The sequence below is a fragment of the Ctenopharyngodon idella genome, chromosome 5 (assembly GCF_019924925.1).
Source record: "Ctenopharyngodon idella isolate HZGC_01 chromosome 5, HZGC01, whole genome shotgun sequence".
NCBI lineage: Eukaryota > Metazoa > Chordata > Actinopteri > Cypriniformes > Xenocyprididae > Ctenopharyngodon > Ctenopharyngodon idella.
The window spans coordinates 45,009,311-45,025,845 of record NC_067224.1 but is presented as its reverse complement, the minus strand read 5'-3'; the positions used below and the strand labels follow the sequence as shown (position 1 = coordinate 45,025,845).

Below are 16,535 nucleotides of genomic sequence, written 5' to 3'. Positions count from 1 at the left end.
CACTTGGCTCCAGTTTGCGTTTACTGACATTGCTGCAGTGTGCTGGTGGTGACGAATAAAAATGTATTCTCAGGAAGTCTGACTGCCAGATGGATCCTGATTCAGTATTTATCTTGCCAAAATCACATGACCTGTGCTGTCATTCAATTCTATGGAACTATTTCACTCGTAGATCATTAGCCTACACTCATGGTTATTTCACAGGTCATTTTCCACTGAGCTTTTCTTTTCTTTCTTTCTTTCTTTTTTTTTTTTTTTTTTTTCCAATTTGAGGTGCAGTCAGCACATTCTGCCTTTCTTTGGAATTTTATCATCACAATTTGATGATTAAAAAAAGGTTATTGACTCAACTAAAGTAAAGCTATTTGTCAATATCTGTAATTATAAGTTGTATTAGAGTTTTTATGCATTACATGTGTAAAATGTGAAATGAGATGGTCTTTTCCAGTCATTCTGGTAGCTTTAACACTTTAAAGGTAAAGCCACCATTTTCAGATTAGTACAGTGACCGGGAGGGGACATGTTCGGTTCACTTAGTTTTGTCGTGGCCATGACATATTAACTTGTGGGAACGTGATAAGTTGTGGCCACGAGATAATTTTTTCGAGGGTACAACGGGATGAGTGCCTTATCGGCTGACATCAAGTAAAAAAAAGACTCTAAGGAGTCCCCATCCCTGAGGTACACACCAGCGGCTGTCATGACTAATTCCCTAGGGCCAAAGCCCGAGCTGCATTTTACCAGAGAAGACTCGGCTGCACCGATAATTAATTTGGGCAGCTCTTGCGCCCACAAATTACACCCCATTGCGAGGTATGGTCTGACAGCCTCTTCAAACGTGGTAACCCACATGTTTCTACGAAATCCTCATTAAGAGCTATGATTCGTGAAAGTTTGTCACAATGCAAAGTCTATGGGACTTTTTCGGCTACTTTTTCGCCCGCTGGGGGAACATCATACACCCGATCGCTTATAAAAAGTCATAGCACACCATTCCTCAATAATCCACAAGATTTGACACCTCATTCATGGGTCTATGACAAACGGTGAGGGAGGAGTAGTGTGCCGACATTTTGTGTGGAAGAATTTGCCAGAGGCAAGCACCATTAATGATTGAATTTAAAATCCTTTTTTTTTTTTTATTTAAATCCTATTTTTTAAGACCAATTTAAACATATTTTCCCTCACTCTTGCAAGCAATCTTTACAATGCATTATATTAGTCCATGAGAAAGTGCTGAACACTTTTAGTGATAAAATTCCAGTGAAAAGCAAAAAGATAAGCTCAGTGAGAGATAATTAATTAATTTTTAACCTTCAAGTCATCTGGAGTGAAACAGTTCCATGGAATTGGAACCAATAAACGTTTTTCAGCCCCTTTGATGTGATCACATTTTCAAACTAAAAACACACAATACAAGTGACTTGCTAAATGTGCTTGAGTTGAGTTTCCTTGCTCAAATGATAACTGGGCTAAGCAGGGTGACAACAAATGCTGCTTAATACATTTTAACATCATTTCTCGTGGTGTTCCTCAAGGCTCAGTTTTGGGTCCTCTATTATTTAACCTATACACCAGGGGTCGGCAATTAAGTTTGGCATTGGGCCCCAAAAAAAAATTTCGCCAATAGATGGCGGGCCAGAACATAGTCAAAGTATAATTTAAGAAATTAATTGAAAAATGCAACTAGAATTGCCTGTGACAGACTGTTGCAGTGTCTTTTGTAACTGGTATTGAGCTGTTACTCTGTTAAATCCTGTAGTAGGACAGTCATTAGTTTTTTTTATTCACTTTGGTACTATTTTCACATCTAAGGTGTACATTTTCAAAACTCTTAGTACAAAACTCCAAACTGATCACGCTTCTAACACAGCTAGTCGTTCTTTCAAAACCTGATCTCATGCTTTCATTCTAGTTGTACATATTTTCATTCTACATAATCACTGTTTCAAAACACAAGATCGTTGTGATATGTATAATGAGAACATTTGGTTTAATCTCTGAAACACAACAGTATGATCTTCTTTCAATTTAGTACTTTTAACAGTCAGTTAATTCAATAGCAAACAATGCAAGATACATGTTTCAAATCACCCTTGTTGCTGAGTTAATTACAGTTACACAGGCTTCAGATGCCACATTAGAAAATGCACTTACATTACCTACACTGTAAAATGTAACTGATGATCTTACAAATAAAATTAAGTGATTTTAAATTATTTGGAATACATTTGTTGACCTTACTGAGTTTAACTAAGTAACAAAAACTTTTTAGAACTGAAAGACATTAAACTCAATAGATTCAATTATCATCTACTTAAAATAATGAGTAGTACGAAATTTTTCGAGTGGTCATGCACAGTTCTACCTGTAGGTCCTACCAGTTAGCATTTTCAAGTTACTGGTCTTTGGCTGCATGTTTTGAATAAAGGAACATTTTTTATGTTTTAGATATTTTTATTATGTGTACAACGTAGACTGGGGAAAACTTTACTAATTACTCTACTGATTTATATTTGGATGCTAGTTTAGGTGTGTTGTACAGGGATGTTATAATTTTGTTTCTTAAGATTAAAATCTTTGAAGACTACACAATGGTTCGTAATTAATATTTAAATCTATATAGTAATAATTATTTTCTTAATTTTCAGAGCTTGTTTTGTGGAACGAGACATGTAGATTAATATAAGGCTATTTTTCTTCATTTGCAGGATCTGTTTTGTGGAATGAGATATGCATTGGAAATGTAAGTAGCCTGCTGTATTTTTCCTTTGAAGATAGAGCTCTACTACTGTAGCAATGTTGCTTAAAACATGGAAGCTGCACCAGGACTAGTCCAATTCCATGCCTTCACACTGACTGTTTGTGTTCATTCAAGTTATTTAATTAATTGAAGGGGTATTTAACAAGAAATCATTCTAAACATGTTGATACAAAATAAACAAGTATGCCTTGAACACACTAACTGTGAACCCAATGTACATTTAACTTTTATTTTCCTTGTCACAGATCAATGCAGATTTCAATCACATCACAATCAGAAGCCTCAATCAAGAATTCTTCTCAGCGCTTTATCAGCTTGCAGCTTGATTTCTGGAAATTTGTGCAACAAAGAAAGTGGCAGTTGAAAAGAGAGTTTCTTGCGCTAATTAAATCTATGGTAAGCTTGTCAATGCTTCTTTCTTAATCAAAATTCTGTTACTGTATTAGCTCAATTTTATATTTCATTAAATGTTGTAACATTTATCAGGGTACTGATGTCACTGATTTTTTTTATACTAGATTTTTTCGCTCATTTGATTTTTCAGTCTATTTTTTTTTTTTTTTTTTTCACAGCACTGTCATCACTGCTAAGTGCACAGTTCTTCATGGCCTTCCTCTTATTCTTGGAGAAGAAACCTGACTTTTTTAAACAGTGCTGACAGGTAACTTTCTCTGTATATTTCATTAAAAACTATGATTCCCCACACATACATTACATATAGGCATTCAATATGCTTCATTTAACTCTCTTATCTTGGATCAGACATTCAAACTCTGCATTTGTTTCATTTCTTTTTTTCTTTTCTTTTTTTTTATCCAGCATTTTGTTAAATGCAAGTTCTGTCATCATTATACAGTTATTTTTTTTATTTTTATTTTGTCTATCTTCCAGACAATACTTTAAAGGGTTAGTTCACCCAAAAATGAAGTTTCTGTCATTAATTACTCAGCTTCATGTCGTTCCACACCCATAAGACCTTCGTTCATCTTCAGAACACAAATTAAGATATTTTTGATGAAATATGAGAGGTATATGACTCGTCCACAGACAGCAATATAATCATCACTTTCAAGGTCCAGAAAGGTACTAAAGACATTGTTAAAATAGTCCATGCGACTGCAGTGTTTCAACCTTAATGTTATAAAGCAGCAAGAATACTTTTTGTGCACAAAAACAAAACAAAAATAATGACTTTATTTAACAATTTCTTTTCTTCCATTTCATTCTCCTACGCTGTTTACGTTCAGTGCTTCCAGGTTCTATGTCAGAATGCCGGCTCAGTATTGGCTGACGCTGTTCACGTGAGCAGCATGACGCGTGTGTGATGCTGATGCAGGAGCCGGCCAATACTGAGCCGGCATTCTGACGTAGAACACGGAAGCTGTGGACTGTGTTTACTACTTTTTACTACTAGTTTCAATAAATGGACTTTGAATGTTAAAGTGTGGTCTATGAAATTTGACCATCAAAACATAAATCTGTATTATTATGTCCAGTGAATATGATAATTGTGAACTGATATTTAACCTCAGACTCAATACAGTGCAAAATATATGTACATGTGATGTATATGGTTGTCCTCTCAGCTTTGGTTAATGTTGTCCTCTCAGAAGAATGAAAAAAAAAAGTTCAAATAAAAGGGAACACATGAACTGATAAAAAAAGAAAAGGAATGAAAATATATACCTTGAATGCAACATAAGTTTTTTTTTTTTTTTTGATAAAGGTAAATATAATGTAAATGTGTTAATGTTTGTGGGTTTGTTCATTTATTTTTCAAAATCTTTAATCATTTCACTTTATTTTAAAAAGCGGTCATTTTATTTTGTTATTTTTGATGATTTGGAATTGTGAAAAATATTTATGTTCAGTTATCTCAGCATAAAACATTTTTAGTAAAGTGAAGTGAATTTGGTGCTCTTCACATAAAAACACTAACACAAACACTGAGGGTTTGAATATTGAGTTTAATATTGAGGAATGAAACAGTTTTCAATAGTTCCTCTATACAGTATGGCAGATCATTGTGTGTGTCTGTTGTTAGATAAGACAGACTATTTTCTGCATGCGGTTAGACGTGTTCAGAAGGGTTTCAGAGGGTCACTGAGGGCTTTAGGGTACTGGATTCTAAGCACAGTCAGTTTCTCTCCATGGGGGAGAGTTTCAGATGCCATCGCATGAACGCACTCGTCTCCGACATTCACCTAAGAGAGAGAGAAATCCATGTGGGTTTAATATGCACAAACATTTTTCGTTCACTTTTAACACCTTGATGTAAAAATTTTCATAACAGGCAACATGAGGTTTATTTGTGTGTGTCCAGCAATGCTACAAAATTGAGAAAAAAAAAATATCTTAAATGACTACAAAATACTTGATACAGTGTCTTGATACAGTTTCACTTTGCACCTGGTTAGGATACACTGCCACAGCTGATATTGAAAGAAAGCAAGATGTGCCTTGGAGGAGTTTCATTGATGAATTCACAAATTCAAAATCCATAAACACTCACTTACATTGATCACATAGTTCATTCCTCTTTCCAGAGTCTGATAAGCAAAGCTTACAGGACTGTAAACATCAAAAGTGGTTCTAGCCATCTTCTCTATGTCTGGCTTGACCTGAATAAATAAACAAAAATGTTATTTTCAACTATATTTTTATTATTATTAAAAAACTGAGTTTACTTGTTTAGATAGAAAACACATGTAAAGAATAATTTACTTTAAAGAGGAATGTGTAAAATTTGAGAGGATCTATTGACAGAAATGCAATATAACATGCATAACTATGTTTTCAGTGGTGCATAAAGACCTTACATAATGAACCCTTATGTTTTTATTACCCTAGAATGAGGCATTTCTGTCTACATACACCGCGGGTCCTCCCTCCATGTCAAGTTGCCATAATGCGCCGGTATGTTTCTACAGTAACCCTAAATGGACAAACTACTCTACAGAAGGCATTTCGTCACTATGATCTTCTTCTAAATTGTTCGTGTTTTTATTTTTTTTTACAGGCTATGGTTTTTAGAGGCAGCTTGCATCGTCACTTCTCCAAAAGGGAGGAGTGAGCGCCGTTGGTTGCAGTTCGCAACCTCACTGCTAGATGCCGCTAAAATTTACACATTGCACCTTTAAGTGAAAAAGTAACGTCAAGTTCTCTTAAAAATTACAACAAATAATTTCCCCAACACATCTCACAGCACCAAAACAGATCCTCTTACTACTACATTATAAGAGAAAAAGCATTTACTACATGAGTGATTTTCTGTCTCCTACCACAAGGCAGAAATCCTTCATCCCTGGAGTGACAGGCTCCACTTGGCTCCAGTTTGCGTTTACTGACATTGCTGCAGTGTGCTGGTGGTGACGAATAAAAATGTATTCTCAGGAAGTCTGACTGCCAGATGGATCCTGATTCAGTATTTATCTTGCCAAAATCACATGACCTGTGCTGTCATTCAATTCTATGGAACTATTTCACTCGTAGATCATTAGCCTACACTCATGGTTATTTCACAGGTCATTTTCCACTGAGCTTTTCTTTTCTTTCTTTCTTTCTTTTTTTTTTTTTTTTTTTTCCAATTTGAGGTGCAGTCAGCACATTCTGCCTTTCTTTGGAATTTTATCATCACAATTTGATGATTAAAAAAAGGTTATTGACTCAACTAAAGTAAAGCTATTTGTCAATATCTGTAATTATAAGTTGTATTAGAGTTTTTATGCATTACATGTGTAAAATGTGAAATGAGATGGTCTTTTCCAGTCATTCTGGTAGCTTTAACACTTTAAAGGTAAAGCCACCATTTTCAGATTAGTACAGTGACCGGGAGGGGACATGTTCGGTTCACTTAGTTTTGTCGTGGCCATGACATATTAACTTGTGGGAACGTGATAAGTTGTGGCCACGAGATAATTTTTTCGAGGGTACAACGGGATGAGTGCCTTATCGGCTGACATCAAGTAAAAAAAAGACTCTAAGGAGTCCCCATCCCTGAGGTACACACCAGCGGCTGTCATGACTAATTCCCTAGGGCCAAAGCCCGAGCTGCATTTTACCAGAGAAGACTCGGCTGCACCGATAATTAATTTGGGCAGCTCTTGCGCCCACAAATTACACCCCATTGCGAGGTATGGTCTGACAGCCTCTTCAAACGTGGTAACCCACATGTTTCTACGAAATCCTCATTAAGAGCTATGATTCGTGAAAGTTTGTCACAATGCAAAGTCTATGGGACTTTTTCGGCTACTTTTTCGCCCGCTGGGGGAACATCATACACCCGATCGCTTATAAAAAGTCATAGCACACCATTCCTCAATAATCCACAAGATTTGACACCTCATTCATGGGTCTATGACAAACGGTGAGGGAGGAGTAGTGTGCCGACATTTTGTGTGGAAGAATTTGCCAGAGGCAAGCACCATTAATGATTGAATTTAAAATCCTTTTTTTTTTTTTATTTAAATCCTATTTTTTAAGACCAATTTAAACATATTTTCCCTCACTCTTGCAAGCAATCTTTACAATGCATTATATTAGTCCATGAGAAAGTGCTGAACACTTTTAGTGATAAAATTCCAGTGAAAAGCAAAAAGATAAGCTCAGTGAGAGATAATTAATTAATTTTTAACCTTCAAGTCATCTGGAGTGAAACAGTTCCATGGAATTGGAACCAATAAACGTTTTTCAGCCCCTTTGATGTGATCACATTTTCAAACTAAAAACACACAATACAAGTGACTTGCTAAATGTGCTTGAGTTGAGTTTCCTTGCTCAAATGATAACTGGGCTAAGCAGGGTGACAACAAATGCTGCTTAATACATTTTAACATCATTTCTCGTGGTGTTCCTCAAGGCTCAGTTTTGGGTCCTCTATTATTTAACCTATACACCAGGGGTCGGCAATTAAGTTTGGCATTGGGCCCCAAAAAAAAATTTCGCCAATAGATGGCGGGCCAGAACATAGTCAAAGTATAATTTAAGAAATTAATTGAAAAATGCAACTAGAATTGCCTGTGACAGACTGTTGCAGTGTCTTTTGTAACTGGTATTGAGCTGTTACTCTGTTAAATCCTGTAGTAGGACAGTCATTAGTTTTTTTTATTCACTTTGGTACTATTTTCACATCTAAGGTGTACATTTTCAAAACTCTTAGTACAAAACTCCAAACTGATCACACTTCTAACACAGCTAGTCGTTCTTTCAAAACCTGATCTCATGCTTTCATTCTAGTTGTACATATTTTCATTCTACATAATCATTGTTTCAAAACACAAGATCGTTGTGATATGTAATGAGAACATTTGGTTTAATCACTGAAACACAACAGTATGATCTTCTTTCAGTTTAGTACTTTTAACATTCAGTTAATTCAATAGCAAACAATGCAAGATACATATTTCAAATCACCCTTGTTGCTGAGTTAATTACAGTTACACAGGCTTCAGATGCCACATTAGAAAATACACTTACATTACCTAAATTATATAATTGACATAAAATCCATAATGTTTGTAATAGTATTTATTCAGTGTGTTGAAGTAAGACACAGTCATGAGGTTTTGTGTAGAACAGAGTGTGCTGGCAATACAGTAAATGAAGGGTGAGTTACAATAATGAGGCAGTCTCTCTCTACCATGGTACTGCCTCTAATCAGTCTGATGTTCATGAACATTCTGCATTTTTACATTTTATAAAAATATAATTTTGTATGATTTAAAAGCCGTTTTCCTCATGGGGACCAAAAAAAAAAAAAAAAAAAGAGAAAAAAAGTCATGGTAAACCCTGTGTTGTGAACCAAATGTCCAACCAAACCAAAATGATGGTAATACCAGTAATTTTAGACCTAGTGAGGACATTTGGTTCACAACGCAGGGTTTACCATGACCCCACACACTCACTTTGACAATTGTGGTCATCATCTAAGATAAATTGCTTATAATGTAAAAAGAATTAATTACATTTGGTTATCCATATCGGAAAATGCAAACAAGTTCTATAGAAACTATGCCTATAGAATCAATATCTATAGAAGTACCAAATGATCCATCTCATTTTCTCCTCCAACTTCAAAATCGTCCGATATCGTTGTATTACCCCTTTTTTGTAAAGGGTGTTTGGCGTTTGACGTAACACTTTAGAAAACTGATCCTTCATTAATGAATGGAACAAATGAGTAATGCATTATTAACACTCTAGTAACTACTATTAACTAACAAGAAACTCTGATTAATGAATTAGTAAGTAATAGTGCTCAGTTGAATGTGGTAGTTCACTATTAGCTAATCAGTAGCTGCTATTTTTTGATACCTCCCAGAGAACTACTAAGAACTATTATTTACAGGTTCATAATTAACATGAATAATGCATAATGTATAATTAATTCTAAAGTGAAGATCATGGTAACCCACTAATAATGACTGAAGTACTACCAAATACTTCAGAAGGAATTACTAATTATTTGGATCAGTATTCTAAAGTAAGAAACATGATAACTCTCTAGTAACTACTGAAGTCATTGTCAACTTTTGAGGTTTTTTTAAAGTATTGGATAGTAATAACTCAAGAGTTACTACATAATTCTAAAGGAACTACTACTTCTTTGGATCAGTATTCTAAAGTGAAGATCATGGTAACCCACTAGTAATTACTTAAGTGTTACCAAATACATCAGAAGGAATTACTGTACAAAACTGTACAAAAATCTCAAAAGTTTACAATGACTTCTGTAGTTACTAGAGAGTTAATAATGTTTCTCACTTTAGAATACTGATCCAAATAATTAGTAATTCCTTCTGAAGGATTTGGTATAAATAACCAATAACTGAAATAACTGAAGGATTTGGTATAAATAACTTTGGTATTTGAATAACTAAATTAATGCTATGCCTGACTATTTAAAGGACTATTTTCTGATTATAAACTAAGTATTACAATATTGATGCTCAACACACTGGTAACACTTTAAAACAAGGTCCCATTAGTTAACATTAGTTAATACATTAATAATGAGCACTACATTTGTTACAGGCCTATTTCTTATTTGTTAACATTAGTTAAACTGTTCTTTGTTAGTTCATTTAGCTCAAGTTAACAGGTATAACTTGATTTTAATAATGTATATATTGAAATTAACATGAACTAAGATTAATAAATGCTTTAGAAGTATTTCTCATTGTTAGTTCATGTTAACTAATGTTAACCAATATAACAATGTAAAATGTTTATGTAGAACATCTTATTCCTCTCTTTACGTCCATGTTATGGACGTAAATGGATTATGAATGCCGTTTCTAATCTAACTTAAATTTCAGCCTGTAATGTGTACATTAGCTCAAATAATTAAATTATTTACTACAATTTTCATTGATTTAGTCAGAATTGTTTCTGTGACATTTTGATGTGCTTGTACTGTTTTTTGTTTGCTTGTTTTTTGCAGGCCGAACACCCGACCTGAGCTAGTTTGTCTTGGACAATTTCACTGAGTTTTTTCTGAAGCAAGGCATTCTGCCAGAGAACATTGCCATCTTGCCTAAAAATGGTAAAACGGCCAACACAGGCTCATTGGAAAAACTACCTGTGGCAACATTTTTGCAAAATGCAAAATACAAACCAATACATACATATCACTACAGTTTCCAACAGAAATGAACACTAGAGGCAGTAAAACAGCAAGCATTTTTAATCGTTTTCACACACAATTAGGATTAAGTCAAGTCATCTTCATTTATATAACGCTTTTCACAATACAGATTGTTTCAAAGCAGCTTCACAGTGATAATAGGAAAATTAATTGACAGATTGTTTTGGCTTTACAGCAGCTCTAAGAAAATATTATTATCGAGCTAAAGTAGGTTTTTGATCTAATCACTTCCGTTGTAAAAATTGTTAATTATTAACTTAGGGGCCACTTAAATGACACCTTTCCTACTGAAAACCGAAGACCTTTAATGCATTCTTGTCGTTCATTTACGTGTTTGAATGTGTAAGTGTGCAGACGCTTGGTCTTTTTACAAAGTGGCATTGCCAAATTACTTGTCTGGTCCGCATAATACAGAAAAATTAGGTGTGTCCGCGGATCTGTGCGAACTGTAATAATTTTGATAACGTTTTATCTATACATAGGGAAAAGAAAGGGAAAGAGGCCTTCGCAGGGGATAGTTGACACTTCACACCCAGGTTCCTAACTGACGATGAAGACTTAACAGAGCAGCCATCAAGTGTTAGACAGTATTCTAGGTTATTATGTGCATAAGTTTTTGGTCCAATAATTATAATCTCTGTTTTTTTCTGAATTTAGTAGTAGGAAATTACTAGTCATCCAATTTTTTATATCAGCTATGCATTCTGTTAATTTTTTGAATTGGTAAGTTTCGTCAGGGTGCGAAGAAATATAGAGCTGAGTATCATCAGCGTAACAGTGAAAACTAACGCCATGCTTCCTAATGATATCTCCCAAGGGTAGCATGTACAGAGTGAAAAGCAACGGTCCTAGTACTGAGCCTTGCGGTACTCCATATTGAACTTGTGATTGATATGACAGGGGCAGATTATGGATCAGTAAAGACTTGTTTTCACGTGGCTCCTTGCACAATTATGTTATGACCTCAAAACACTATTTACCATAGTGCATGATTTGTAAACGAATATATTTTGGAGTTTGCATCGCTTAACCAGCTCCATATGCTCAGTTTTACTTACATACTAAGCTTGCTTGGTAGTTTAGCTGGTTAGTTCACCCAAAAATGAAATTTCTGTCATTAATTACTCACCCTCATGTCGTTCCACACCGGTAAGACCTTCGTTCATCTTCGGAACACAAATTAAGATATTTTGATGAAATCCAAGAGATTTTTTTTATCCTCCATTGAAAGCAACGTAATTACCAAGGTCCAGAAAAGTAGTAAAACATCGTTAAAATAGTCAACGTGACTACAGTGATTCAACCTTAATATTATAAAGCGACGAAAATACTTTTTGCGCGCAAAAACAAAACAGAAATAACGACTTTATTCAACAAATTCATCTCCCCTGTCATTCTGCTACGCTATTTATGTTACAGAGCTTCCTTGTTTATGTCCAAAAGCCGGCTCAGTATTGGCCGGCTCTGGTCACGTGAGCAGCACGACGCATAAAAATAAAATTACACCATGTAGCACCCTGTAACTACACTGAAAAGGAGTACTTTAACAATGTAGATTGCTAATTCATCTCTTTGGGTATTAATAACTTTTAACACTGCAATTTTTACACTGCTGATTTTACTGTGTATTACAAAATTTAAAATTACATATTACATTTGAAAATGTGATCTGTTGCAGTTAATGCTTAACATCGAAATGCCATTACTTTTGGAAATAATCCATCAAACAAGTTGCGATTTGAGGAGTGTGCACTAATATTTTCAGTTCCATTGGTTTGCGCATTGTCTCAAGGACACGCCCACAATAGGGGAAATATCATGAATATTCATGTATACCTACTGCCATTGGAACAGTTGTTCACTAGAACTGAATACAAAACAGCCCCACAACAGCCCCTTTGATTAGATCACATGAAATTACAATGACGACTCATGTCATGTGATTTTGGCAGCATAAATAGTTGAACAGAATCAATCTGTGAGTCAGACTGCCTGATAAGTAAGGAATAACTGACAACGTGAATTCTTAGAAAATAATGCACACCTGCTTCACATCATGGCTGCATTACCACCTCGGGTGTGCATTATTTTCTAACGGCCCGGAGTCAATTATTCCGCTTATACTAGTTACCACACCTCAAGACACTGTTGTGATGTTGTATTAGGTTGTATTAGATTTTTGTCCTTAAAACACTCTCGTGTTGGGACTAATTTCTTATGCATCTCATCCCAAGCCTCCGTTGCTAATTCCAAAACATCATTTCAGAACTAGTAACGGAGGCTTGAGCCAATTGACAGCAGAATAATACAGTTGATAACGCAGTTGAGAGAATTAGCCTACCTGAGTCTGTGCGTCTCTCATGACAGCAGTGTCTCTACTAATAGCGAAACTATATGTTTATCTACCTCAAGAACCGCACAGTTATTACCTCGCTGGTGAGAAATGTCATGTCTTTTAAGTTGCTAAACTATTTTACTGATTCAGAGCAGTGCTGACAAAATGTTTCTGTGTGAATGTGTGTCTGTACTATACTGTACGTTTGAAAGAGAGAGAGTGAGCACACGAGAGAGTATGCGCTTTCAGGACATAATAAAACATATTTTGTGGCAAATATGTCAATAATTTGTCAGTTTCATCCCATTGTTTACTATATTTATTTGGTTGGTCGGTGTCGTTGTGGGTTTTGTTTCTTTTGCAGTTGTAGGCTGTAGGACCTATTGAAATAACTAAAATCATTTGGCGAAGTGATATGGAACTGTAACACGGCCAAGACCTGCCTAGAACTACTTTAGCTGTGCATTTCCCTGAAAATAATTGCACACCTTAGAACGTTGGTCAACCAATCATATTTGAGCATTCAACAGCCCTGTAGTATAATACATTTTTATTTCATCCAGGCTTCTCAATACTTGACTGGACCCCAGTGACACCTGTCACTCCAAAGGTGAAGAACATCTGCCTTGAGGTAGGAGACAGAAAATCACTCATGTAGTAAATTTTTTTTGTTAAAACACAGCCTAGTAAAATTATAATAAAAAATTATACTTCTAACCATCTATTTTGGTGCTGTGAAATGTGTTGGTGGAAATTATTTGTTGTTATTGAAGACTAAAATGTTATTGTTTAATGTTATTTTCAGTATTATTATTCTTTATTCATGGTCATAATTAAATTGTATAATTTATTTTGTGAAGTCAGGGTATGTCTGTACAGGTGTGCCGAGGAGAGACATGGGTTGAGCTATATTTGGTAGTGTGTGTTTAGGAGTGTGTGTGCGCAATGTAGAAAATGTTTTCCATTGATGCATATGTAACTGAAGTAGAAACACATACAGCTGGAATGAAGACAATAACTCTTCAAGTTTTTTATGTCTGACATATAAAAATAATAAATAAGAGATCTCTTGGCAAAATGACTGGTGTACGGTCCTGTGATTCAACCTTAATGGGGATAAAGCTTAATTTCAAGTCTACAGTCATTTTAAAGAGAACTCGGCTTTACTTTTCACTTAATGTCACAATACTTTTTACATAGCCTAAGTTGTCTGAAATCTGAATGAAAGATGTAACTCCCTAGAGACTGATAAACTCAATCTTATTTAAATAATAATAATATGGATGAATATAAAATGTGCATTGGTTTATTCAGGTGAAGTCAGACATAGAGGCGAAGGCTGGAACCAATTTTGATTGTGCAGGAAGGAACAAACTATGTGGTGAAGGTAAGAGAGTGTTTTATTTTGTTTTGTTTTGTTTTTTATGGATTTTTGAGCTTGTGAATTCATCACTGAATCTCTTCCAAGGCATAATTTGTATGTTTCTAATATCAACAAGCCAACTGTGGCAGTGTGTCTTAAATGAGTGCGATGTGTCCACTAATTTTTCTGTCCTCTCTTTGTAGCCTATAAAAGAAAACTTGTCTCAACTTTGTAGCACTGCTGGACACACAAATCTAGTCAGCTAGGGTCACTGTAGCAGAACTCGAGGGAAATTTGCTTGCTGTCACGGAAAATGAATGCGTTTAGTTCGCTATCAATGCGAACAGGGTTTTATATGGAAGAGATCACTCATAAACCTGTGTGGATCTCTCTCTCTCTCTCTCTCTCTCTCTCTCTCTCTCAGGTGAAGGTTGGGGGAAATAAATGTGTTCATGCGATGATATTTCAACTCCCCCGCTATGGAGGGGAACTGACTGTGACTAGAGTCCAGTACCCTAAATCCCGCAGTGACCCTCTGTTCCCCTTCTGAACACGTCTTACCACATATGAAATTGTCTCTTATCTAATAGCAAACACATACAATGAGCTGTATAGAACAACTATTGAAAACTGTTTCATTCCTCAATATTAAACTCAATATTCAAACCCTCAGTGTGTCAGTGTTTATGTGAAGAACACCAAATTCACTTCACATTACTAAAATTGTTTTATGCTGAAAGAAATAATAAACATAAAAAACATTTAAAAACAAAAAAATCCTCATTCCAAATCTTTATAAACAAAAGGTAAAATAAAATCATGCAAAATGACATTTATTTTTTTAATTGTAAGATTTAATTGACTGTCTGAATGACTTTTAAGGGGGGAAAAAATTTTTTTTTTTAAAAAAGAAAGAAAAGAAAAAAAAAAGTAAAACATGAATGACATTCATTTTTATTTTTTTTGTCTAAATGAATGTAATTTTAAAACATTTCTTAATATACAAACTGTATTTTTACACTGATATGAACTGAAATCTTGTTCATCTCAACCTCACGTCATTCCAAACCTGTACAGTTTCTCTTCTTCAGTCAGTTTTCATGAGAGGAGCAGTTTGAAAATGAAATGATCAAAATCCACAAATGCTTACACAAAATATGAACATGAACATGTATTTTTTATTTCCCCTGCAAAAGAGAAGGGTTTAGCTCTGGACTGTCCTAGGAAGTACAAATGTGTGGCCAGGTATAACCATAGATAGATAGATAGGTATAAACATAGATTCATCGCCGAACAAGTGGATTTATTCTGAAAATAAATATCCTCTTCAAGCGTTCCGGTGAGATCGAAAATGTCAGTAAGGCCTTGCAACGTCTGCGTGGGACCCACTGAGCTCCCGGACGGACATGACTTCTGGTGCCGACATCCTCGTGTCGTTTGGGGCTCCCGGTGAGAAGCGTGAGGATGCCATGTCAATGGCTGCGTCCGACTCAATTGATTGGGCAGGCAGCCCCATGGAGTATTCCACATCTCATCGCAGTGAGGCTGCCTATGCGGATTAAGAACTCCTTCGTATTCTCTCTAAGGCAGTGGAGGAACTCGAGCTGGAGTGGGCTTCTCCCGTCGAACCAGAACACAGCAGGTTGGACGAGTGGTTTCTTTAACCCGGCCAAAGACCAGCCCCCACCTTTAAGCCACGGAAGGAGCTGGAGCTTCCAGTCAGGCCCAAGGAGCCCCGAGCTGTTCGTTACCCCTTTCCTAAACGGCAAGGTCTTCGCCCATCAGGAGTCTCGGCCCCGAGAGCCCAGCCGCGCTCCGGATGGCCCGGTAAGGAAGAGGAACCTGCAGCTCAGTGTTGCACATGAGCTGGCATCAAAATGTGCCTGTTTAAATCCTCTGACAGTTTCCCTCGTCCCCCTGCCTGTTGCAGGCGTCGAGAGTGTTGTGAAATGTTCTGTTGTTGTTTGCTGTGCAATAAAAAATGTTCAACTTCACAAAAAGAGCTGTTTTCCTCTTCCGATTGCCACTCACACTCACTGTTCGGACGGCTTTCTGCCCCCCGCAAACGAGCTGTCACATCACTTCACAATGACACCTCTCGCACTCTACGCAGAGAAATGGAGAGCGCTGCTAAGCGCGTCAAGGTGGGTATTGAATATCATAGAAAAGGGATACACTCTGCAATTTGCTCGCAGACCACCCCGTTTCAATGGCGTGGCAATGGCAAAGCGCTCATTCAGAATGATTACATTAAAACAAATCCTCGTTCAATGAGGGATTGGTTTGCTTCTGTGGATCTAAAAGATGCATATTTCCATATCCAGATAGTCCCTCGACACAGGCGCTTTCTGAGATTTGCATTCGAGGGAATCGTGTATCAGTTTACGGTCCTTCCCTTCGGTCTATCCTTAGCTGGGTATGCTACACA

General features: G+C 36.1%; 1 protein-coding gene and 2 long non-coding RNA genes across 3 annotated transcripts in view; 2 read left to right on the top strand and 1 right to left on the bottom strand.

The window, feature by feature from the left end:
• The first annotated feature begins 2,527 nt into the window (after nucleotides 1-2,527).
• On the top strand, nucleotides 2,528-3,966 carry LOC127512300 (uncharacterized). The gene is made up of 3 exons (XR_007930188.1): nucleotides 2,528-2,746; nucleotides 3,010-3,160; nucleotides 3,337-3,966. It is a non-coding gene; the product is annotated as an uncharacterized LOC127512300 (long non-coding RNA).
• A 745-nt stretch (nucleotides 3,967-4,711) lies between these two features.
• LOC127512280 (cystatin-B-like) overlaps nucleotides 4,712-16,535 on the bottom strand; it is a 37,406-nt gene continuing 25,582 nt past the window's right edge. The window contains exons 3-4 of the mRNA XM_051893057.1: nucleotides 5,281-5,385; nucleotides 4,712-4,968 (exon numbers count right to left, since the gene is read on the bottom strand). Coding sequence (XP_051749017.1) covers nucleotides 4,846-4,968; nucleotides 5,281-5,385 — 228 coding nt within the window. The 3' untranslated portion in view covers nucleotides 4,712-4,845. The remainder of the gene's footprint in view (nucleotides 4,969-5,280; nucleotides 5,386-16,535) is intronic.
• On the top strand, nucleotides 13,073-15,005 carry LOC127512294 (uncharacterized). The gene is made up of 3 exons (XR_007930175.1): nucleotides 13,073-13,375; nucleotides 14,059-14,131; nucleotides 14,532-15,005. It is a non-coding gene; the product is annotated as an uncharacterized LOC127512294 (long non-coding RNA).